We start from the raw sequence: 27215 nt of genomic DNA on the forward strand, positions 1-27215 counted from the left end.
AACAATATACAGCATTTTAATAAAGCTGAAACCTCAAGGAAAAAATAAATAAATAAAATGCAGTATCACTGTTATCTGCTCATAAACATTTTCATCCTAAGCTCATTTTAACTTGTTTTAAAATAGAACAACAACATATCACAGCACAATTAACCAGTTAAACATTTTAGTGCTACATAAACATTTAGAAATCTGTCAATTTCTCTGAAGAAGACAAGACAGAAATAAATGCTACATAATCTGGCAAAACACACAATTTTAGTCCTAAATAATGAGGAAGTGCATGTTTGAATTTGAAATGCCTTCATTTGGCAAACACATCTTACAATGGCTTTTTTCTGGACTTTGACTGTGCAAACTGGTGTATAACATCTTCCAAATCAAGGCCACTAACAAGTTCATGTCCAATAGCTAAAATAGAAAGATAAAAATAAATACTTCAAAACCTGGCAAAACACACAATTTTAATCCTAAATAATTAGGGAGTGCATGTTTGCTTTCATTTGGCATCTTGAAGAAAAGTCCTGGCTAGCTGAGTTGTCCTCGTCGTTGACGGAAGCTGACTTAACAGAACTGTCGGCAACATTAACAGGAGTGAAGAAATGACCTATTTTAGGTATATACTTAAAATTTTCTGCGTTTCTGATGTCCTTTTCCTTTTTTAATTTCCGCTTCGCGCTCCCACTTAGCTTCTCCATGTCAGATTTGTATCTGTTGTAGCAACGCCTGACGTAACCCGCTCGGCGTAACATTTGACACACCTCATGCGGACTGACCAATGAGGAGAGGGTCTTAACTTGAGGCCCTCTCTTCATTGGTCATTCCGCATGAGACTGACTCTCAACCGCTCTCAACTCACGTTCAAAGTCATAGGCAGCGCAGCGTCTCTCTGTGCAGCGCAAAAGCCCGTGTTGACAGTTTGTTTAATATAAAGCGGGAGATTACCAGATACAGTATTTTGCTCGTGCCCTTGCTTCCCTGGGCCCTTTAGAGGTCTTGGGCCCCTGGGCAATTGCCCAGTTGCCCTTATGGTTAATCCGGCCCTGTATATATATATATATATCCAGTCTTCCTACCTCCTGTCCAACGACAGTTTTTCGGCATCCCTCCTCCACCCCAACTCTTCACTTCTAATCTATTTATCCCAAATTAGGGATAGGGGGAGTTATTTGGGTTCGGGCTACGCTCCGGACCCCTCCCCCAGGACAGCACGCCAAAATATGCCTACTATTCGCTTTCAGATTAGCTGTAAGGGTGAACTCGTGAAATGCATTATATGAATTGATTATGGCAGAGATGGTGTGATGAGGCTGGTTTTGGGACCTGAGAGCTGGGAGGGGGTTGGCAGCCGTATGGCTATAAATGTCGCCGCCACTATGTGAAGAACAAAAAAGACCTGCAATTTCACAAGACCCTCCTGCTGGCTGGACAGACTGTACTGCCAGAGAAAATCTTTTAGCTGAGGAAAATTTTTATTTTGTATTTTAAGCTTGTTTTATTTGCACATTTTGGTTCCTTATGGAGATTTGGAAACTCTCAGTGTTAATGCTGACCCTACTTGCTCTTGCCTGCAGTGTTCAAGGATTGTCTTTTACTCTAAAAAGAGACCCCTGGATTTCAGATAACTGGGCGGTGAGAAATGTTTTATTTTATTTTTTATAGATTTAAACAAATATATATTAAGTAATCAAAAAGGTTATGTTTAATAAATAGTTTTCAATGTTTTTCCATCATAAAACCAAATCATGCAATTTTGTGCATTCTTTAAAATTGGTGCTTTCAAATGATTAATTGCATCCAAATTATAAGTTTTTGTTTACATAATATATATGTGTGTGTGTATTGTGTATATTTATGTATATATAAATACACACCCATGCATGTATACATTTAAGAATTGTTTTTATATTTATATTAAATACATTTACATTTAATATATATTATAAGAATATAAATATACATAAATATTTTCAATATATGTACTGTATGTGTGTATATTTATATATAGATAATAAATATACACAGTACACACAGATATATTATATATTGGATGTGATTAATCACGATGAATCGTTTGACAGCACGAATCAAAATGCGCTGGTTGTTTGAACAGGATGAACCAGTGGAGGAGACACTAGCCAGCCAAGTGGCCAGTCTACTAAAGAGATCCAAATCTCATCAGTTCTATGGACTAATGGGAAAGCGCTCTGGTAAGATTTGGTTTTGCTGAATCCAGGGTACAAAACACCTACAAGAGTCTAATTTAAAATAAAATTAAACCTAAAAAGTTTTACAATTAAGCAGAAGCATTAACAAAATATTTATGATTCTAGTGCATTTCAATTGTTCTTGCATAATTCACATTCACAAATTATATCAACAATTGTTAGTGATATTAATATATAAACTACTGTATATTAATTTTTCCCCCTTGTTCTAGAAGTCATCCGGCCTGTGAAAATGGAGCGAAGAGGTAATTTCACTCAAGTATCCAAATTAAATATTTCCTTAGAATAATATATATATATATATATATATATATATATATATATATACAGTACAGACCAAAGGTTTAGACACACCTTCTCATTCAAAGAGTTTTCTTTATTTTCATGACTATGAGTCACACTGAAGGCATCAAGGGCTATTTGACCAAGAAGGAGAGTGATGGGGTGCTGCGCCAGATGACCTGGCCTCCACAGTCACCGGACCTGAACCCAATCGAGATGGTTTAGGGGTGAGCTGGACTGCAGACAGAAGGCAAAAGGGCCAACACGTGCTAAGCATCTCTCGGGGAACTCCTTCAAGACTGTTGGAAGACCATTTCAGGTGACTACCTCTTGAAGCTCATCAAGAGAATGCCAAGAGTGTGCAAAGCAGTAATCAAAGCAAAAGGTGGCTACTTTGAAGAACCTAGAATATGACATATTTTCAGTTGTTTCACACTTTTTTGTTATGTATAGAATTCCATATATAATTCCACATGTGTTAATTCATAGTTTTGATGCCTTCAGTGTAAATCTACAATTTTCATAGTAATGAAAATAAAGAAAACTCTTTGAATGAGAAGGTGTGTCCAAACTTTCGGTCTGTACTCATATATATATATATGTGTATATATATCATGTTTATAACATGCATTTCTACATCCAGGGTTTCTGCATGTTTTTATAAAGGTAAATTTTAGATTATTAGTTTTTTTTTAAACAATAAATTCAAGGCAACTGAGAAATGTATCAAGATGTTCTCTGAATTTAAACGTCTAAGGAGCACACATCAAGTTGTATTAGCATTACTTCGTTGGAAAACATAACTTGTATTGTATTTTGTTGTTTTCGAGCACAAATGTCTAACCATCAGTGTTCACACAAAGTGATACAACACATTTTGTTTTAAGCATAAACTTGTGTAATTTGTCAGACAAGACAATATTTTCATTTTGCACCTCAAGTAAAAAAATAAATAATATTTAAGGATGTTTCGGTATTTGTATTAGACACAACACAAACATATATTATATAGGGAGATATTAATGTTCGCAGTATATTCAACATTAAATGCCATGACTGAATGATTTTCTGCTCCTATTTAAAAGCTTTCTAATGCCTGCAATTGTGGAAGGGCGAATTAAGAAACCCTGTATCCTAGCAGATTGAGTTTTTGCCATGGTCTAAATGTCTTGATTTAAAAACATGCATTAAAGACTAGCTCTGTTTCTACAAAGGGCATAAGGGAGACGTGTTTGTGGGACTGATGGGCAAGAGATCTTCAGGAGGTATGGCTTTACACTGCTCGTACACCAGCAGTTATGTTTTTAGGCCCTCTTATGTGTGTTAGTAAATTATTTATCCGACAACAACAACAACAAAAAAGGCCTCTAACAATATAGCTTGCTTTATTATTTTCCTATTCTATCTAATTTTCTTTTTATTATATAGATAAATAAAAAAACTGCATCAAGCTAACCAAGACTTGTCAAAGCACTTGAATATTGTTGCTCTTTTGTTAGTTTTGATTGCTTCTATTGTCCTCATTTCCAAGTCGCTTTAGATAAAAGCATCTGCTAAATGACTAACTGTAAATTAAAAATGGCTAAACTGCAACAGTTTAAACATGGTGAAAAACTTATTTTCATATTAATCTGCAGGTGACTTCAGAAAAACAATCCCAGAGACCAGCACAGCAATAGACAAATCTGGAGATTTGAACAAACAAGCAGGTACAACACTGAAAGAAGAACTGTATTTATGCAAAAAATGATGAAAAACCAGCAGTTTATGAATGTGAAATCATGTTGTTGTTCACACAGCAGATGTGCGAGATGAATGGGACAGACTGCAGTATCCAGCGCTCTATTAGACTTCACTAGCCTCCGTGAATCAGTACACAATTATTCTCCACTCTTAACTGGCACCAACATAATTCATCAGAACATCATTTGGGAGCATTAAGCAAGTAAATGCCTTGCTTCAGGTATCAAATGTGACAATCAAATTGTATCAAACATGATTTTTTTTCCCAGTTCTCAATAAAATGAAAACATTTTCACAAAACACTAAGAAATCAGGGAACAAACTTGTGTATATCAAATTTTTCGTTTTTTTGTAAGGTCTCATTTTTCACTATATTCTACTGATGAGAAAAAATTGTTTGCTTTAAAAAAATCTTTCTAAATATATGCTGGGGCACAGATTATATTTGTCAGGAGAAAATATGAATAAAACATGATTTCAAAAAATAAATAGCACTGTATAAAAAAAAAGAGAGATTTCAGATAACAAAAGGGCACATAAAAAGAGACAAAAAATTGACACTAACAGCTGAAGCCATTGCAAAGACACTGTTGATGGAGTCATAAAAAAAGACATAACGGCAGTAAGTAATGTAACGTGTAAGTCCATTAGGTGCCTTTGGGAGGGGTCCATTTCAGAGAGCTGGGGTCTATGGTCTTGTTGTTGTTGCCCCTTTTGGTCTCTTTGGCCTTCCACTCATCAATCAGGTCCTGTGCCATTCAGAAACAGAAGACAACCAGAGAGAAAAACAAAACAAAACAATTAATATAAAGCATCCACAAAAAAACGAAATGAGGTGTTTTTCTCCAGCACATAAGTTACATTTTTATGCAATATTATCCTTTCAAAATTATGCACGCTTCCCAAAAAAATATGAATACTTAAAAGCTAGGGAAATGCCATTGATCTTCTGTTATAATTCCACAGAGCAGGAACATACATGCAAACAATAGTCAAAATATTTGTTTTGAAAAATGATTGAACCAAAAAGTCTATTTAAATCTATTTCAATGCAATGATATTTCTGCAAGAACAACAATGCAATTACTACTTCCCTTTTTTTTTTTTTTTTTTTTTTTTTTTTACAATACAAATAAATAAAATTCCATTTTGGCTTTTAAAATTTGCAGAAAAATAACTAAAAGATTAATAAATTATCATCAACGCAGTTCAGTCCATGGAAATAGCAGCCCAATAATAAAATACATTTACGTTTAGTCATTCAGCAGATCATTTATCCAAAGTGACTCACAAATGAGGAAAACAGAAGCAATCAAACCAACAAAACAGCAATGATACACAAGTGCTATGACAAGTCTCTGATAGCTTAACGGAGTACATGTAGCAAGGTTTTTAAAATTTGTATTATACAATTAATAAAAGGAAAATAGATAGGATAGAAAAAGAATAAAGAAAGCTAGTGTTAGAGGCCTTTTTGTAGTTAATTGTATAATACATAAAAAGAAAAGGAATAAATAGAATAGAAAATTAGAGAAGTTAGTGTTATATATATATATATATATATATATATATATATATATATATATATATATTAGAAGGGGAAAAAAAGCCAATTTTGTACTGTTAAAAAAATTGTAAAAAAAGTGTTTTCTGATACCTGTCGCTTCAAGACCAGATGCTTCCCTTTCCAATACTTGAGCATCTGAAGAGACTGCAGAGTACTGACAATATCCACTGGATTCACTGCTGTCTCTTGACTGATCTCTGAACAGGACAAAACAAGAAACAAGGCTAAACCCACAGTGATTTCACAGGGATGTCAGTGAAAATGCCTACAAATGCTCCCTTGCATGGCAGGGGCAACTTATCTTACCCTTGATGGAGATCTCTTTGCCCTTGAAGTTGCACATGTACCGCAGCAGCACTTCCTTCCAGTAGCTGCGATAACTGATGAGGCCCAAATCTGAGAGAGGGCGCTCTGGAGAACCTACCCTCTCCTCAACCTTCGACAGGAGGTAACCTAGAACCATGCCAAACAAAGACAGTGATGCACGTGTTGAATAATAACAGCGTCAGCGATAATGTCATTACAACTACACCTGTTCTGACATAACTCCAACGTCAATAGAAATGCTTACAGTTTTAACATGTACATGGTTATGATGTCAAAGTACTGATCTCATGTTTCCCAAATAAACAGTGGTTCTGAGGCACTCAAGCGTTTTTAAAACTTGGCTATCCATTAAAACATGCCAACATGTTTCGGCCTCTGTGGCCTTCTTCAGGGCAAATACTGATGTCATGTATAGAGGTCTATGATTTCTGTGTTCTTGAAAACACAGGTGGTATTGCAGAACGCAGTTATAAAACTGGAACTTACAATATAAGTAAATTTTAGATTTAATAGTAACCCACCTGTGCAGCACTTTGTTTGTCAAAACAATAAAATTGTTACATTTTCATTTGATTACATTTAAGAATGGATGTTATGATTGTAACATTTTTATAATACAATAAATTAATGTTTAAAGTTTTATTATTTTGACTAACTACACATGCTTTATGGTTATTCAAATATAGTTAAAATAAAACGGAATTCAGAAGCATAAAAATAATAATAATAATAATAATAATAATCCTGGAAAAAAAGATTTATAGGGCCCTAAAAATTTGCTAAACTTTTAATAAATTGATACATTGTATAAGTTTTATGATTTTGATTAATTAGACATGCCTTTAGATTACCATCTAGATCTCAATATCACTAATCTGTAAACTCGTATAGACATAACACAGGTACTCACTGAAATCAATCAGCATCTTGCCGTAGCCCTGCCTCATGTACTGTGGCATAGTCAGGATACAGGACACATTGTAATTCAGGAACGAGTTCTTCTCCTGCACAAACGGAGAAGCATTTAGCCAGTGTGCTTATTACTCTTCTGTCTCGACTCTAAAGCCACTATAGACTAGTATTTCTCATTATTGTTCATAAACGTAGCATTTTATTTGCATGTTATGCCAGTTCATGAGGTTTTAGGTACTCAACAGGGTGAAATGCTCTTTAAAATTGGTTAGTAGCCCCACAAAACACTTAAGCCTGGTATAGATTTTTTCTTTAACTCACATAATTAGAACCTCAGAAAGGCACTCCATGCCAGCCGATTCCTCGTTCACATATTCAGAACAGAAAAGAGCAAAGATCAAAACAGCGGTTTTAAATTCAATCAGTCACTACTTCCCTTACTTAAAGCAGCATCCCACTGAAGCTAAACTAAACTCAAAGCTGTTACAGCTACCAACAGTTTTTGCACACACCAGAGATGGGCACTCGAGTTATTGACTCTGACTCGAGTCATTTTTATAGACTTCAGACTCGACCTGAAATTACTTGACTTGAATCGAGGAAAATTACTCGTGGTTATTTTAAAAGCAACTCAAGTCTTCAGCTCCGAAACACGGTGAGCAGCAAAATTATGGGTTACTTTCAATAAAACAGCAGAAACACAAAAAGTGGTAAATAAGTTTTTTTTTTTTACTATCCATTTATCTATCTATAACCTATGACTCTGACTGTTGTATGACTTTAATCTATAGGCTAAGAAAATTTCCAAAGAATCATGCAATTATAATTGGGAAAAGTGCTGTTAGATGGCTAGGAGCAGAGCATGGAGTGGAATTTTTAAGAGTCTTGGTTTTCACTCACTCCAAGAGCACCCCACCACCACTACATCACGAGTGCAATACATGCCAACAGCCTTTAATATAACTGCATATTTAGCAAGAATTCACATGTTAAACATATTTAGCTATAGCTTGATACAGATGGATCTCTCAAATCAGTAGGTTATAATGACGGCAATAGCTGAGTGGGAAGTTAGGCTATTTCTCAAGGAGTTTGTCTGTTCCTTTTCAAGTTAAAGCATGATTTAAACAGGTACAGCACATTCACACACAATCGCTTGTGCAATAATGCATTCAAACAAATGTAATCTCACAGTGCTACTTCATCTGTATCTGATTTTGAATTAGCAGAAATCTGTAAGAAATGCATCGATCTGTAGATAAAATAACTGACAAAAATGTACTCTGCACAAACAAAATTTGCAGAGCCGAAAGCAGCAATTATACCTTTTAATGCTGGCAACCTTTTTTTTAGTTTGGCATGTGGTAGGTAAAAAAGTTTGCACACAATAGCCTATGCCACTTTGAAACTCTCCTATTATTTTCATTTTTATTTTAATATGGCTATGTTATGGACATAACACTTCAAACATACTGAAATACTTTAGCCACGGAGCGAAGACGGAGTGTTTCTGGTATCAGTGAGCGCGGAGCGGAGTGGAAACAGGAAATTGTGAACCCGGAGCGGATCTGGAGCGGAGTGATTATTAAATGCTCTGAGCGCAAAGGGGAAATTGTTGCCACTCCACTCTGGCTAGGATAGAACTTAATCTTTGAAACTGCTAGTTATCTTTAAGGCATATGGCCTTGCATGTATCTAAATGTAAAAATCCATTTAAAAATCTTTTTGGAAGAAAATATAGAGGCCTTGCCTCTTGGAACTTTAACTGAATACCCCTGACTTATATCGTAAATAAATACTTTATTTGTATGGTTTTGTAATATCTGTGTCACATATTTCCTTATGTGTCATGGTAGATTGGACTCTTATTATAGAATTTGATTACAAATTGGTGTGTGGGACACTGGCATTAAATGCAAATGTGTTGACAGTAGGAATGTCAATTTTTGATCCTTTCCATGATTGATTGCTGTTTAAATGAATAATCCATTAATCATTAACCTTAACACTGCAAAAAAAAAAAGACAATTCAGTAGCTACCTTTACATGGACACTTTTTGCTTCCATCGGAATGAACTCATTCTGATTGATGAATCCGAAACATAGTGTTTCCATGAATGCTAAATAAAGTGATCAGGTTGATATGAATGTCTATAAGTTACAAGCTTCTGATCAGATTTACTCTTTTGACATGCGCACGCTGCATTAATATAAAGTTTCCCCACTGTTGTTGCATATTGTTTTAAAAAGCCCCTTTGAGATTTATCTACTTCAGGTCCTAATTAGGCGACGACCAGCACATGAACAGTTGTGCTGTGCTGCTTACTTTAAAAGCAGAAAAGGTGACAGTCGTCTTTGGATGACAGTCTGGTGGGACGTTGTGCTGCTCCACTTCACAGATGCTGAGCGAAAGGGGAAATTTATAATGGCAGGACACTCATTTATGACACTTTATTCATCAGGAAGAACAGCTCATTCAGCACGTTATACGTCATTACGCTATTTTTACGTCACTGCACATGCGCAGTATTTTCCAGTTTCAGTTTTCAATCCTATCAAATGTTTACATGTCCTCCGGCTCAAATTAAAAAAGGAATAAAGCACCCCTTACAATCCAATCGAAATCTGAATCAGATCTGGCCAATTCAATCCGATTGACCTGGTTATATGTGACTTTTTTTATTCTGATTGTGCTTCTAGTCCGACCCTAAACGATGACGACCCACGATCCGGCGGCTTTATTCCCATGACCCGCCGGGTAGCGTGCGGGAAACCATGAGTCTTTGGGTTCCGGGGGGAGTATGGTTGCAAAGCTGAAACTTTAAGGAATTGACGGAAGGGCACCACCAGGAGTGGAGCATGCGGCTTAATTTGACCCAACACGGTAAACCTCACCCGGCCCGGACACGGAAAGTATTGACAGATTGATAGCTCTTTCTCGATTCTGTGGGTGGTGGTGCATGGCCGTTCTTAGTTGGTGGAGCAATTTGTCTGGTTCATTCAGATTAGTAGGGTCCATGTAAACGCAGCTATTGTTTCATGCGCACAATTTTGGAAACTTTGCTGGGGAAATTAAAATTAAACATGACTTGGCTACTACATTTCAATACAAAAGATATTTGTATTGTTTCTGTTGTAATGTACTTTTAAAATTTATATCACATTAAAAGCGTAATTCGTATGTTACAGAATTATTTTTGCCAAAGAGCCAGACCCGTCACCATCACTCACATCCACACAATGCACGCAGCCCAAGATTAAATTGCTTAACCGTCCATGAATATCTTTAATCGACTGTATCTCTTTTTGAAAATGAATCGATTGTTGATTAATCTTTGACATCCCTAGTTGACAGTTTGGTGCTTATGTTTTTGTGATCATGTAATTCACAACATGTAGCCTCAAGCAGCTAATTACCTTTGAGAAATATCCCACGAGGTGACAGCCTGTGTTATCAGCTTCAGTCATGACATAAAACAGGAAAGGCTCCACATCATAGTACAGTGTTTTATGGTCCAGAAAAAGCTTGGCCAGCAAACAGAGGTTCTGACAATAGATCTGTTGAGGCGGAGATTAATAAATTTCATGTTTATTAAACAAGCTCATCAACAGTTTAGAATTAGATATAAGAGGGAAAACAGGCAATGCCACAAAGCAACACACACCTCCAAAACTTTGTATTCATACAGCCACAAAAAATGTATTACATTAACAACCAATCCCCACCTTGTTCTTTTTCCCATCAACCTCAAACACAGAGATGGAACCTTTTCTGTAGACTTCATCACCAGGAGGGTGTTTCCACACACATTTAGCCTGCATAGATCATGACAACGTCACATTTGACTTCATCTCCATATAGATTTAGCTGGTACTAAATGTTTAGACATGCAATCATAACAAAGATTATTAAGGGAATTTGGATTTCATACCATGTGTCTGCGCAGGATGGTCTGACTCTTCATATACTTGAGGCAGAACTCACAGATGTACAGACGACCCAGACGGGCGTATTCCTCAGGGTAGGGAGAATGGTACCAAGTGTCGAGCTCATAACGGCCAAACAGGATGGTCTTGATCATGTTACTGCCCTCTGTAATCTGACCCTGCAGACGCAGTTTCTCCTGCAAACAACAAAACCTTAGACATCAAATTTCACAAAGCTAAAATAACACATAAAATCTAGGACTAGGCAGTAAAACCATAATCTCAATTAATTTCACCACAGTAACAGTAAACCATCATATGGTTATTTTTAACAAATAAAACACACACACACACAAACACTATAATGTCTGCAATTTAGATAACCACACTATAGGCCTAATATCTGTAAATTAAATACTTAAATTATGAGATTTTAAAATGACTATTGTCTTTATTTTCAATCTGATGGGATTAAGCCAAAGGGTGCACTGACGCTATGCTGTTTCAGAAGTGATGCATGTCTTTTCATACCAGATCCTCTGCTGCACGGGCCTGAGCTTTCCTGAAGAGCTCTAGATCATAATCACTGGTGATGTTCTCCAGGAGTGGTTCACGCACGGTTCCATGTGTCTGTCTGTGCTCCTGATACATCAAAAAAGAACAAACATAGATGGATCACATATATAAACATCATTAATAACACCTGAGCATTATATAAAATATAATGGCACTGTATACCTTCATTAAAAAAATATATTTTTTAAAAGTAATATATAGATATTTTAATATATCACAGAGGACACTGTTACCATGTACTTTTCTTTTTGGTCTTTTGTCAGTCCAGAATCCCTCCTCTTCCTCATCTCCATGACCTTCTCTTTATATCGAACTTGTCTTTGAGTTGGTGCCTGTGAAAGAGCAAACTCAAATTAAAATTACACCCCACTTTTACTAAAAAGTACATAGTTTCTTCCAGATAAATCTCTTAATGGATAGCTCACAAGTCAGGTGCTCCACAGAATTTATGGCTTACAATCATAAATCATTTTAAAAATAGAAGGCACCACGCTGCTGACGTTAGGCCTTCACATAAGTGTCTTTCTGGGACAATTGCATGCATGCACTTAAGGAGCATTAACACACTGTCATGTTTGTTTAGTGTTGAGTGAACATCTGTTTGGCGAGCACCTGATGTCGAGTAGCATGTCTGTTCTCCTCGTTCTGCCCCTGACTGCGCTCTTCCTCTTGTTTCTCACGCTCAATGGCTTTCACCTGATAGGGATGACAAGCACACAAAGATAAACAACAGAGAACGTGCTAAACAATACAGAAAAGGACAAAAACTCCAATGCTTATTAAAAATTGCAATTTAGTGGCCGACCAAAATTATTTTTTTAACTGTCAAAGCTCAGACCATGCAAAAAACATTCAAAACAAAAATAATAGAAAATATAGCAGAAAAGCAAAGTATACTTCAGACTTAAAGCACCTTGCACTCATCTGCTGAGAGGTTATGGTAGAGAGGGCATCCTGATATCGAGAAATGTCGCTCATGTTTCCCCGTTAAATGTCCTGTACAAAAGAAACACCGATTTTAGCTTAAAGCTGGACTATAAACGATCCATTCAAATTTGAAATGTTTTATAAAACTGTGAAGATTGTTTTTTTTTCCAATTAAGCCCTTGTAAACCATTAGCACTGGATTTTATTATTAAGCAGATGCAAAAGGAAATTAATCTGAAGAGCAATTACCTAGAGAATTGCACCCAGGTGTGGGGCACTTCATATTAAAGTTGTAGCTCTCGTGAAAGCGGCGGCGTTTTGGACGATGGGAGGGATCGCTGCCAGAGTCTTTCTGGTCTTTAGTCACGCTCTCATCATGGGATGCATTGGGGCTGGATATGTCGATATCAGATTCAGAAGAGGGGGCGTTTCCTGTGGGTGTCCTGGGGGGAGACTCGTCTCTCTCAGCTGCTTGTTTCACATCCGGTGGAGCATCTAGATGCATTAAGGTGTGTGCAAACAGAAAAGCATAAAAACCTGGCAGTAGGGATTTTAATACAAACAGTAACTTTCATGAATAAAAGCACAAATACATCACAGTAATATTTTATGTTAAAGAATATAATCTCTCAAGCCAGTTAACACTTCAATTTTTAATGATTTAAGTTTACTTGCTCTGAAAATATGGTCAATTTTTTTTAGAGATTCATTTGATTTGTTTTACATTCTAAGAGAACTGAAAAGCTTACTCAAATTTACATTATGAAGTGTATACCATGTATATATATATATATATTATGTACAGGATATATTCATGTTTATTTTTATAGACTCCAACTTTTTGAATCAATAACAGTATATAAAATAAGCATTTATTTTCTGATTAACTACAAAAATTTTCTTGATGCCTCCATTTTTTTTTATGCAAAATATACAGGATATGTTCATGTTTATTAATTCAGCCTCCATTTTTTTTAATGAATTACTAGAAATAAAATTTTTTTTTTTTTCGGATTAATTAAAAGAATCAAAAATAATCATTAAGCTGCAGTAACACTAGTGAAACATTGCAGGCATAAATGTCATATAGTAAACAATGTGCTTTTTGAAGGTGTTTTACTTTAACACATACTTTATCCAAAGCATATAAAAAAAACCGTTTCTGAAGTGGTTTGGACAACTGGCACTTTAAAGAAAATCATCAAGCCTTAAATCTATCTACTGAACAACAGTATGAGGTGCCAATATATCAGCTGTGTGTTTTTACCTTGAGAGCTCTGGCTCAGGCGCAGTGATGCTCGGGTCAGACGGGTGTTATTGCGCTGATGGGCTTCACTGTGGGAGCTGTCGGTCTTCTCGTGATCTCCAGAGTCATCAGAATCTGCAGTCCCTTCTGAACTACTGCCTGCTGTTCTCTGCAAACACCGTGTAAACAGTTACATCACTATGCACGTCTAAACAAGTCAGACTAAATATTATAATTAAAGATGACATAAATAATACATAAATATGGTCAAAAACATACATTTAGCGTATAAAGCAAACAGAAATGGTTGTTTGTATACATCCTCACCTAAAGCCAAACCGCTAAATTAACTGGCTTATCAGCTGGAAACAACCCATTTTAGAGCCACTTCGGTGGCTTTTCATGTGTTAAAATGTCAGCTGCTAATACTTCTGACATGTAACTTAAATATTTACAAAACAACTAAACTATATTTGTCTTAACATGTACATAAACACTGAGCTAGCCGTTAGCCCGCACTGAGGCGACTGGGTTAACATACTGACCCAATTCTCGTATTTTCTCTCACCTTTCTCCGCGGCATGTTCTCTTCGATTAATCCAACCACTGTACTTTTCACAAATCTGTCAAACGGATATGTTTGTTTTCTGCTATCTTATACAATGCAGCAGCTGTGTGTTCATATGTTTCTGTTTCTCGCCAATTATTGTTCGCTCTCTCGCGACTCGCGCCACACCGGACCAAAGCGGAAGTGACGTGAGGGTGAAAAACATGGCGGCGCCGGGTAACGCGAGGGCATTCATTTTAGATTGACTCAAACGAAGACTTTCTGGTTTATATCAATCTTGTTTTTCTTGATTTTTAATATACAAATCTAAGTATTTCAGAGTGAATATTCTTTTATATATTTTTTTATGCAGATGATCCAACTGGTCAAATGCAAAGATGTAAAGTTGTGTGTACAAAAACCTTTTGAATAGATGCTATGCGAAAATGTGTTTTAGACGTAATGTTGTGTGATTAATTTATTATACTAGCTGGATATTATTTTCACAAGTTAAAAGGACTGACATTTGTTTTCAACTAATGTATTCTTTTAAAGATTATTTCTCATGTTTACATCAATGTCCTTTATGTTCTCGTGAAATAAGTGCTTTATTTAAATGTTTAAAGAATATAACAAAGACGTAACTGTGAGTTTAAATTTGGTTCCACATTGCAAAATATCATATTTTTGTATTTTTCTGGTAGTAACCATGTTGTCGATCTTGTTGTCAAATTTATTTGCATTGTAATTTTTTTATCCATAAATCAAAATTTCTCAAATACATTACCTAGATTTGATGTCTTTCTTGCAGAGATTTTGCTTATTGTTAAATCTCTACACAATGATAATAATAAGAATAACAAGTTTATTAAGGCTTATGTTGATATTATACTTAAAGAATGATTTTCCGTTTTTTGTCAATAAGGTCAATGCAGTGCTATTTTGTATTTGTATTTATTTTGTCTTGCAATTAATAATAATTAAAAAAAAAAAACTTGTAAAATATCGACATAACGTAGGCCACACAAATTCTACAGATGGCGCTGCAGACGCATTAAATATTTGCATCGAGGCCATTAATGACATTCATGAAGCTGGATTCAGCAACATCAGCTCTATGGGAAACACCAGAATCCTTCAAGATTACAGATCCTCAAAAAAAAAAAAACTTGTTTGTAATAAGAATAAACCTATATGCAAAGAATTGAATTACTATATGGTGCGTTCAGATTTTCAGCTTCACCTGTAAGATTTGATCTGTAAGACAAAAATGTGAACAAAACTGAAATGTTTTAAGCTCAAGTAAACCTTTGGTTGAGATCTTGCATCTGTTTCTCTGTCAGATTCTCACCCCTCCTCCTCAGGCACGAGGTGTGAAAGGGAATATCACGGTCTGGGTGAGGGTAGAAACGACAGTGATTTTCCTGAATGTTCCACCAGCGCCTTTAAATGGAAAGAGCAGGGGGTGAAGTGGTGTGTTCCTCTCCAGCAGCTGATACCATCCATCCTAAATATAGAGCCAACCACTCTGACAGCCACAGACATACACTAAGCTCTCTCCAGTCAGTTCTGTCTTCTTTAAAACTAGGTCTTCTTTTTAAAAGTAAAGAAAACCACATAATCTATTAACCGTTTAAATATTTACACAGGGAACTACAAGAACAACTCTACAGGACATAAAAATGCCAAAGATTGTGAGACCAGAGAACTGGTAGGTGTGAACATGAGGGCTTGTTTGAAATGGTAGAAGCCGCATGCTGATGCCTTTGAATAATTTTTGCAATGAACTCTTCACTTAGACTAAAATATTTATTTTATTTACTTTAGATCAGACATATTTTGTCTAAACTGGTTCTTTTACTTTCTTTAGTCAATCAGCCAAAACACTGTGGTACGACCGGAAAAAGTATTTGACAATCAACTTTGTGGTTCAAAACCCCAAAGATGTTCAAGTAGATATCCAGGACACGAAAATTATTTTAAGGTAAGAAAATGATTTCTGATATTTATTCTACCAAATATATTTTATTATTTTTGTGTTTCTCAGTAATATCCCATATAGGGATCCCATATAGCTCCATTAAGATCTTTCAGATATACCAACAAACTCTCAGATTGGGGGCTTTACTTCTCTAATAACATCAGCTAAATAATGTATTTAGAAACAAGTAAGCAACTGTGTAAAATGTATAATATTTCCCTATTTTTCAGCTGTAAAGACATAGATGACAACAATATCTACAATGAGATTGAATTTTATGACCGAGTATTTAAATCTGTAAGTATTTTACCATTCAGTTTGTGATTTGAACCCTTACGTTTGTAGTATTTCGATGGCATATTACATGCACTTTTAAACCTGTTATTGTGTTTTGTTGGAGGTAACCAACAGAAGAAATGTTAAAGTCTTATTTTGTTTTGACGATACATCATGATTCATGGCATGTGTAAATGATGCTAAATGTCTTGACATTTCATCAATGTCACAAAGTTTTCCGTGGCTGTCTTAATCAGCTCCCTTGACTGATCTTTTAGGATTCAAGGGAGAAAGTCTTTGACCGGACAATTAATGTCTTGATAAGGAAAGTGAAGGAAAATGTGGCATGGCCTCGACTCCAGAAAGATCTTGCAAAGGTATCTATCTATCTATCTATCTATCTATCTATCTATCTATCTATCTATCTATCTATCTATCTATCTATCTATCTATCTATCTATCTATCTATCTATCTATCTATCTATCTATCTATCTATCTATCTATCTATCTATCTATCTATCTATCTATCTATCTATCTGTCTATCTATCTGTCTATCTATCTGTCTGTCTGTCTGTCTGTCTGTCTGTCTGTCTGTCTGTCTGTCTGTCTGTCGTTCTATCGTTCTATCTGTTGTGCTCTTGACATTTTTTCCTTGTCTTTTCAGCCTGCATGGCTGTTAGTAGACTTTGATAACTGGAGGGACTGGGAACATGAAGAGGAAGAGGGCATGGCAGAATATGAAGATTATGTGGATGTAAGTCACTTCATCTGTTTGAAGTGGGTGATGCAACACCTGTTATCATTTATCTGCACGGACACAGGATGTTTAAGCATGTTGAGATAAACAATTTTTTAATGTAAAATATAATAACTCTTTTGAAATGCAGATGCTTAATGAAATGAAGAACAAAGGAGAGCCTCCTGCCATGGATGACCTGGACGATCTTGTAAGTTCCTGAAACAGTATCACATGATTATGTAGACTTTAGTTATTTCATTTCAGTTTTGAGGTCATGATATGACATTTTTTTCTTCTTTACAGAGTGACTGAGTGTGCACCATGCAATGCCCAAGATGAGCCATTACAGTTTTCTAAAATGTTATATGAGCAGTAAAAGCCAAGTCACATTGCCCTGATAAATTATCATTATATACCGCCATTAACATTGTGAGCTAGACTTATATGTATGACATAGATGTTTTTTTTAACCTTTATTTAATTTTATTTAGTTTTTGATCTTGTTTCTAATTTTATTTATATCCTTGCAAAACAATTCATCCTTGCATTGTCAGAAACAAAATTCGATGTGTATTTTCTCTTTGTGATTTTAAATATGTTTTTCATATGTATGTGTTTTCTATATTAAAGAGTTTGAAATCTGTGATGAAGTGGTATTTTTCATATGCGTTTGTTTATATAAGGATCATACAATGCTTATCCAAATAAATAACTTGACCTGTAAGACATTTAAAAATAGTTTTAAAAACGAAATTATAAAATGTTCTATTTATCAAAGTATTATTATCATTATCTTGTAAAATATGTAAAAAGGAATAGTTCACCCCCAAATTTATTTTGTTTTAGAAAATTGCTCACCCTCAGGCTATCTGAGATGTACGAGTTGGTTTCTTGCATAAGAACAAAGCTTTACATTTGCACACCAATAGATTCTCTGCAGTGAATGGGTGCCGTCAGAATGAGAGTTCAAACAACTGAAAAAAAAGTAATCCACACCACTCCTCCATAGTGAAAAACTCCATCCCCTCTTGTTTTCTCACATCAGTATCCACCAACATGTTTGTTTAGAACAGTTTTCACATGTAATGTTGCTTGATCTTTGCATATTTCTCTCCTGATTCAGATGAGAAAACTTTTATATATTTTTTTTTAAACGGAGGACTCTTAGTTTGACTGGAAGTTATAATATTACAATGTTTTTATCAGCTGTTTAAACCCCCCCCCCCCCCCCCCGTTCCAAATTCCAAAACATGCAATCTATTGCCTGCGCTCCTGCAAGCACAGAAGGGCAGGTCAGTGAGGACAACTCTTGCTCAAGTCTTCTTATACAGCAGAATTGTGCCATGTTCATTCAACTACATCAGCTGGCAAAGGTGACCCCCTCGACTTAGGCCAAGTGGACCTGTGTGTGTGTGTGTGTGTGTGTGTGCATGTAAAAGACTTTGCCATTTTATTATAGATCATTCATTCAACGGAGCGGAAAACCGGTCAAGCAGTCTTTAATCTTATACCTCTCTTTAACAGACTCTTGGTATCAGTGTGCATGCAGAAGTCCATTGGCCAAATCTTGTCTATCGGTGCGTACAAAGAGGAAGAGACCCACTCAAGACTCTGTACTGCAGTGATAAAAAAATGATAAGTAGGGAATAATTGCTGAGGTGAAAGCTAAATATCATAAGATTACAATGCGAATGTATCGTGATTTCTTGCAGCATTTTTAAATTCTGCGGTCTCATTCCAAACCTGAATGACTTTCTTTCTTCTATGGAATAGAAGATATTTGGAAGAATATGCTGATTGTGCTTTTAAATACATTTACATTTACAGTACAACGAATGGGGAATTAAGCTTTTAAAGCCACCATAAAAGCATCATGAAAGCAGCAAATCCAACTTTTCCACTATATTCCAAGTTGTCTGGAGTCAAACAATATCTTTGTGTTTAAAGTAGTTTGAAATATTAACGTTTGAAATAACTATTTTCTATTTGAATATATTTAAAAATGTCATTTATTCCTGTGATCAAAGCTGAATTTCAGCATCATAACTCCTGTCTTCAGTGTCACATGATATTTCAGTAATCACTCTAATTGCTAATTTGCTGATTGATTATTACTGATGCTTAGTTATTAATAACGATTCTTATTATCATCAATGTTAAAAACTGTTTTTGCTACTTAATATTTTGTGGAAATACTAAATCTGTTGTTTGATATTTATTCATTTAAAAATTCTAAATAGCAACTTCATTAATAGAAATGTGCAATTACAAATATATTAAAATACCAGGAATTATGGTTAGGGCACCAAAATGGCTAGCAGCAGCACTGCACATGTATAAACTGTGACAAGATCTCGTGAATAAATGTTGATTAAACAGCTTCTCTGCTGCAGCCCGACTGGCAGAAAGAATCGTGCCGTTGCACGAAAGATGCATCCAATTGGATTGCATTAGTTTAAAAAACATGCTGTCATTACGAAAATAACGAAATAAACGTGCCCCTGCCACGAATAAATAGATTAAATTACGTGACCAAATCACGAACTGCCGTGAGACTGGGTTGCAAAATACATGACATACCTGCGTTTCAATAGGACTGACATGAAAAAATATTTTAGTTTAATATAACATTGAGCATTAGACTAACCAGATTTCAAAAACAATAGATGTAATTATGAAATTACATATAGAGATACTGATGTCCTACATAAATGGGTCCGAAAAGCACTTTAAAGTTTGACTAATTGCATTTAATATAAATAACTTTAACTTGAACTACTCTTTTTTTAATTATTATCATTATTATTATTATTATTATTATTTTGCCAATGACCAACGGAAAAGCAACCGGTGCATTGTTTGGGACAGAACAGTGTTGTGTGGCACACGTCCAACCTGTAACCTTCAGTAAGGAGTGAAAAACATTGATAAGGATGTTTGTGCAGTCTGTGATGTAACGGGCCGGACAGATTCTCCAGGCCTCAAGCCACATAAACAAAATGTTCTGAACTTTGGCCAACGACGCCCCTCACAAACCCTTACAGAAGAACATAATTTAAACAAAAGCAGTCCTCAGAAGAGAGAAATAATCAATATGGATGTTTTTCAGAAAAAAAATCTGTTTTTATTAACGTAACCTTTATTAAACAATGCAAAGAAAACCTTTTGTGTTCTAAATAAATGTAATAATTTTCTAAAACCCACTTTTTAATACAATGTATTTGCATTTTTTTCACACACTGAAAAAAAAAAAAAGAATAGTGTAGGATTTACTTTAAAACACTTTCATTCAAAAATTACTATTGGATTGCACAAACAATTACAAAGTAACCGTAAGCAACACAATGAATTAAACATTAATTCTTTAAAGACTTAAATGGTATTGCCTTGTAAAATATACTACAGTAACCATTTATTTATTCATTTGAAAAGACATTTTTTTACAGTGCACTAATGTAGGAAGCCCCTGCACCTGGACTCCTGGAAAACATTGACAGGTTTTGGTGATAAGTTTGAAATGTATGAGTGAACCAGAAACAAACACTGTCTCCACACTGTAAACATTTATTATTTCATTATGCAGCATCATGTGCAGTTAAAGTAGTCAGTATAAGTTCATCTGAAAGATATGCATGCATTCATTCAGATTGGTAACAGATAACAAAAAAAAATGGTAAGAGATGATATCCCGTAATTAAAGTCATAAAAAGATGCCAAGAGATATCATACGTTTATGAATGCATGTAGGCACTTCTAAATATATCTAAACATATAAAGCAATACAGCTGAAACATATTGGATATATATCCAATCCAACAAATGCAAATACATTTTTTTTTTAAGAAAACCTGAATGTTCCGATAAAGAATCAAAATCATTTTTATGGTAGTTTTGAAAAATTGTTTTAGTTTCCGATTTTAAAATATCCCTTTGTAAGAAATAGATCTAATCTAATGTGAAAAATTGTTTGTCTAAAAGAAGTTTTTGGTATAGATTAATGTATAGCTCCAAACGGATGCAGTGTTATACATAAGCTATACATTTTGAGCTGAAGTGACGTGACATACTGCCAAGTATGGTGACCCATACTCAGAATTCATGCTCTGCATTTAACCCATCCAAAGTACACACACACAGCAGTGAACACACACCTGGACCAGAATGATCCCTATAATATAATCCCCATCATATGAACAATGTACAGAAGACAACCATATGTACAGAGCATGACTGAGGGACCTTTGAACAGAAGATGTGAATGAAAGTTAGTTAGTGAATGGAGCAGCCGTCTTTAAAAGCATTCACAGATAACAAGGTATGCTGGGAGGCACCGCAATCGAAAGGCTTACCAACAACTAGCTCAGCTAATCTTAAAAAAAGATCTGTTTAAGAGATGATTACAGCCACATAAACTCATCATAGTCAGGTTATATTCGTGAGGACGAACATCTTGAAACTTTCACTATTGATTTGGGTCTCATAATGTAGACCAATGTTCAAAAGTTTCTAAAAGGCATACTGTATGGGCGAGAAGTCTCAATAAAAGGACACAAGTCAAAGTTATTTTTAACTAAATTGCTTCATCGCTTATTAATATTTGAAGAACTTTTGTCTGCCAAATGTCTGTGTGTCAAGGTCAATAAACCTCTTTAGATATTACCAGAAAAATACCATTTATGAAAGGCAAGGTTAGTTCAGGCTAAAAAATAAAAATATAAAAACTCCCAAAAATGTATAAATTATTATTATTATTATTATTGAATATATAATTTATATTATAATTTATAATAAAAAAAACAAAGATAAAAATAAAATCATCTATTTTTTTTCATGATAATATCGATGAAAATTGTTTTTTTTTACTTGCTTTAAGAAATGTATTACATCTTTTCTTTGCAATATTTAGATATATTCAAGATATATAATGTTATTTTTTATTTGATTTACCACATGCCATATTTACAAGAAACCTTTCTTGACAATGGTATAAAATATAATACATTTCTAAGAGGTACACTTTTAAAATGTTTTAATTTTTTTTATTTTAACATTTTATTTTCCCCAACACGGACATTTGTCTTTCATAATTCAGACCAACTTTTCATATTAAATATTGTTTCTAAAAGACAAACTGTAGGAGAAGAATAGAATTTTAAATAATTAAATTAAAGAATATTTAAATATTTTTTCTAAAAATATTTTATTATCATGTCATTTATTATTTTTAAATGAATTGTTTTCCATTTTTGAATGAAGTTTAAACAACTGATTATTTTACAATTATTTTAACAAAACTGCTTTACTTTAAAGATACAATGTTCTTGAAAATGTTATAAAAATATGTTTTTTTAAACCAACATGAATACACACAGCATTTCAAAGAACTACATTTCTAAAATATATTCTCTCTCTCGCTCTCTTTTAAACGGACATTTGGTTTTCATAATGCAGATAATAATAATAATAATAATAAAATGCATGCAATAAACTAAAAGTTCAAAGCTACCCATCCTGTACATGCCATCTGAGGTATTTTAGAAAGAGTGCACTGCAAAAATGTTTGCATTAGTACTGCATTAGCAGTTAAAACACAAAACTGCATGTTTCAGTTATGTACAAATGTTGCACTACATGCTTGTTTTTTTTTTATGAAATATGGAACGATTGCAGTGGGAAGCTCCAAAGACACAGCACTCTTGCAGAATGATAGAGAGTAGAAAAGTAACTTGTTACTTGAGGAAAACGTCATCTTGTCCAGAAGCTGCAGCAACACCAGAGACACACTAATACATCCTGTCCTGTAAGAGACGCTGCTGTGTTTCCTGTAGCCTGACAAGTGGAGGCCAAGCCCCAGACCAAAAAGAGTGCCCATGTTCCTCAGCAGGCTGGCCAAGGGGGTGGTGTCCAAAAGGACCCAGTCTGCATTGACGCACCATTTCTGGGCCTTTGCCAATGTCCACAGCAGATCCACACCCACGGCTTTCAGAAGCACATAGAGACCCACGGTGAAGAAGAGCAGGAACACAGTCACGCTGAGGTACTTCCTCAGACCAGCGCTGTAGATCCACTGCACTCTGGAGAATGTTTCTGCTACAATTACACCTGGAAATAAAAGACCAGCAGCCATGAGAGCGCCTGGATCCTGCATGAAGCACTGATGCACTGTCAAGTGAATATACTGATGCTTATTTTTTCCAGGATCTATTAATTCAGAAATGCATAAAAATGCAATTCAAACATGGCTTGAATCTTATACACTGTAATTAAAAATAAATTGTAAATAAACAAAGATTATTGTACTGTTTTACATGAAAAAATGACTATTTCAGTGTACTAATAATTATTATTTTTTTTTTTTTACATGTTCAGTGTTACTTGCTGTTTTTATAATTATTTGTGAAATTTACTAGCAATTTCTGTGTAAAAATATTTAAATGAAATCTTTTTCAGATGAGCATGTTTTTAATTTCTGAATTAAAAGTATATTTGTTATTTTGGGGGCCAAAAAAAAAAGACGCAAAAAATACTGTATTACTATTTCTAAGAAAATTATTTTGATAAAACAGCTCCATACTATTTAAGAAACATTCAGTTGAGATTTATAGTTTAAAAACTAATTCCATAAAAAAACATTTTGTTACTGAAGTAAAAAAAAATATATTGATTAATAGTTATTAACCAGTTATTTAATTTTAGTTAATAAACATTAGCTGAAACAAAACTAAAATTAAAAACTTATTTTATTTCAGCTGGTTAATAAAGAAACATTTCTAATTTCAATTTAGTTTAACTTGATGTACTGAAATTTAAGGTTAATAAAAACTTTACAGACATTCAAATACAAAGTGAAAAACAGAACAAAGAAAATGCTATTAATTATATCAATGATACTAGAACAACTCTGACTCTGGTTGCAAAATTTAATCTGGCGCAACCTACCTAAAAAAATACACATCTTTTTATTTACACTACGTTAAAAATCTATTATAACAATTTGTTTTACAAATGAGATGTGTACACTTGTATGTACTCAGTTATTATTATTTTTTTTTACTTTTTACATAAGAAAGTCTGATGAAACTTTTCTTGAAAATGATATGCATGTTAAATACAATGATTGCATTTCTAAGAATTATATTTTTGATCGATTTTGACCTGGTGTGGAAAATGGGCTGATAGACCTACACATGCACACCAGTAACTCCGCCAAACCCAGAAGCATCCAGAGCATCAGCTGCAAAACTCTGAAAGCAGAAATGACTGTGTGATGTGTGTAATACTGAAGCATTAAACCTAGATGATCAGGCACAGATCTCTCAGACTGACCTATAATGTAAAGGGGGTAGTTGTCTTTCAGTGAGAATGGAAAGCACTGCTGTAACCATCACATACCCAACACCTGCGGGCCGCAGAACCCATGGAGTGACCCGACGGGCTTCCTGACAGAAAAAAACCAAACAAGCATGATTTGTGTGGTGAAAAAAAATCAAATCATTGATTGAGTGGGAAAACAAATGTTGTTTGATTAGAGATGAATAAAACTTGTCTGCTGGTTTGGAGGAGTTTTAGACACCAGCTAAATCCAGCTTTAACAAGATAAGACCAACAAACCAACTTGGGCAAAATACCAGAAGCCATTTAGATAAAATATCAGTTCAGGACAGGTAATTTATGAGACTTGTTAATTGATCCAGGGTACTAATTCAGGTCAAGAATGAATGGATCCTCGCCGGCATGTGTAATATTAGTAGTAATATGTTTGACTTCATTCAATGCAGCCCTTGAACTGACATGCTACGATAACCAGAGGCAGATCCGTTTCCACATGAAAGATTAGAACAGCAACCGTGATTAAATTGCATAATCACCGGTTTACAGAGTAGCAGATTTTATTCGGAGATAGAGCTGTACTTCATGCACAGCATATACTCAAAGTAATTAGACTCATTGTAATTGTACATTCAGTTGGTCTTTATTTTATTGAGCAATATTGACCAATTCAAATTTTGACTGCAAATGAAACAAATGCGGGCAGCTGTGGCCTAATGGTTAGAGGGTTGGACTTGTAACCCGAAGTTTGCAGGTTTGAGTCTCAGTGCTGGCAAGAGTTGTGGGGGGGTGAATGAACAGTGCTCTCTTCCACCCTCAATACCCATGACTGAAGTGGCCTTGAGCAAGGCACTGAAACCCCAGTTGCTCCCCAGGTGCTGGATCTATAGCTGCACTGCTCCGGGTGTGTGTTCACGGTGTGTTCTCTTCTCACTGCTGCGTGTGTGTGTGCACTTGGATGGGTTAAATGCAGAACACCAATTCTGAGTATGGGTTACCATACTTGGCAAATGTCATAACTTTCACAATAAACAACCAAGCTTGAAATAGAGATTTAGGTTTAATGATTTTATTATGTGAGATTGACCAATAAAAATCAAGTATTTCAGCCTTGCAATAAATACTGTAATATACCTGGTCCAGTTTCACATGTGATGGAGAACTGCTGAAGTTCAGGACATTTTATAGGGCCATAAAACTTAGTCTCATGCACTCACCAGTATGGCCTCTCACCGAAGAGCACCCTATAAATATATCATAAAATAATATGGAAATGCACCATATAAAATCATTTCAATTATAAATGTAATTGCAGAGGGAGAATAGCAGTACAAAGAAAAAAATACAGCATGATTTAATAATTCATTTCAATTAAATAATTTTAAAGAAATATTATTTTCTTTATCTTGAAAAATACATTTTACAGTGTAATAAATGACTGCGTTATCAGAAATATTATAAATTAAATTATCAAGATATTTCTATTCATTTCAAACATTAATATTTAAATTATTGTATGATTTAATTAATTATAAATCATTAAACTGTGTTTTATGTTTTCCTTGTGCAATATTTAATTTATATTTTTGAAAACTCACCAATTTATTACACTGTGAAAAAATATTTTTCAAAGAATGATTTACTTTAAGTAGAAACACAGAAACAGTATTTTCAAATAATGTTTACTTGACATCAAAAATTATTTTTACAATGTTATAAATTGGTGCACTATTGAATATATTAATTACATTACCAATTTAAAATGTGTTATTCCTATTAATACTAAACATATTAATATTTAAGTCATTTATTAAATAAATATTAAAGACAATTTCTTTGTGCTGCAATATTTAATTTGTAACATTTCTGATAACACACCAATTTATTATGCTGTATTTTTATTTATTTTTTTTAAGATGGAAATGAAACAAACAAGGAAATACTATTTCAGTCTTTCTACTTTAAAACTTCATGTTTCATTTTATGTGTTACTTGCCATTTCTTAATGTTAGTTCAGAAATTCACTAGCAATCTCACCACTTCAACACGAGGTTTAGCCAGTCTCCAACCACAGCCAGCCAGATGAGTTTGACAGCCACGTCTCTGCGCAGATGAAACCCAATGGCGAAAAACACAAAGAAGGTGGTGTTGAGATCTGCCGCAGAGGAGACCCACTGAAACAGGTTCTCAGAGTCCCAGTACTCCGTCTGCAAATAGACAGCTAGGTTCACCCCGCAGCTGTGGAGCAGGTCCATCTCTGCAGTCAGAGATCGGGACAGTCACCCTGGAAAGCGGAGGACAGACACAAGCCACAGGGATGGGGATCAAGCTGCAGATGCGCAGGCAGCCTGCCAGGCTTCGTCCAGCCGTCACACCCCGGTTTTCTGTTTTAGCTGGACTTTATTCAAGGCTAGATGGATTGGTTTTGTTTGCATGTTGACTGGCGAACTCAGAGGCCCTCGATTTCAGGACCTTTCACCTGTAATAACGTCGATGGGACACATACTGATAAAATGCTGAGTGGACATACTGATTAGTTTTGTATTTGGTTTCATGGAGTGTGATGTCACTGCATTCACATTTTGGAATGATGCATTTAATGCAAA

General features: G+C 34.8%; 3 protein-coding genes and 1 pseudogene across 3 annotated transcripts; 2 read left to right on the forward strand and 2 right to left on the reverse strand.

Annotated features, from left to right (window-relative positions):
* The first annotated feature begins 1517 nt into the window (after positions 1-1517).
* Positions 1518-4359, forward strand: LOC132121849 (protachykinin-like). Its single transcript, XM_059531598.1, has 6 exons — positions 1518-1632; positions 2114-2210; positions 2441-2473; positions 3725-3775; positions 4148-4219; positions 4310-4359. Exons 1-6 carry the CDS (start codon positions 1519-1521, stop codon positions 4357-4359), a joined length of 417 nt encoding a protein of 138 aa, XP_059387581.1. The 5' UTR covers position 1518.
* Positions 4224-14509, reverse strand: LOC132122000 (histone acetyltransferase KAT7-like). Its single transcript, XM_059531790.1, has 14 exons — positions 14304-14509; positions 13757-13904; positions 12739-12984; positions 12476-12558; positions 12175-12258; positions 11796-11894; positions 11518-11628; positions 10992-11183; positions 10786-10875; positions 10477-10617; positions 7058-7151; positions 6127-6273; positions 5911-6017; positions 4224-5002 (listed from the first exon to the last, which is right to left on the reverse strand). The coding sequence occupies exons 1-14, from the start codon at positions 14316-14318 to the stop codon at positions 4901-4903; spliced, it is 1659 nt and encodes a 552-aa protein (XP_059387773.1). The 5' UTR covers positions 14319-14509; the 3' UTR covers positions 4224-4900.
* On the forward strand, positions 12979-17924 carry ptges3l (prostaglandin E synthase 3 like). The gene is made up of 8 exons (XM_059531793.1): positions 12979-12998; positions 15626-15993; positions 16153-16266; positions 16494-16560; positions 16818-16916; positions 17206-17295; positions 17429-17488; positions 17584-17924. The coding sequence occupies exons 2-8, from the start codon at positions 15965-15967 to the stop codon at positions 17590-17592; spliced, it is 468 nt and encodes a 155-aa protein (XP_059387776.1). The 5' UTR covers positions 12979-12998; positions 15626-15964; the 3' UTR covers positions 17593-17924.
* Positions 17925-22885: 4961 nt separating this feature from the next.
* On the reverse strand, positions 22886-27215 carry LOC132121850 (glucose-6-phosphatase catalytic subunit 1-like; annotated as a pseudogene).

This window comes from Carassius carassius, chromosome 40, assembly GCF_963082965.1.
Source record: "Carassius carassius chromosome 40, fCarCar2.1, whole genome shotgun sequence".
Classification (NCBI taxonomy): Eukaryota; Metazoa; Chordata; class Actinopteri; order Cypriniformes; family Cyprinidae; genus Carassius; species Carassius carassius.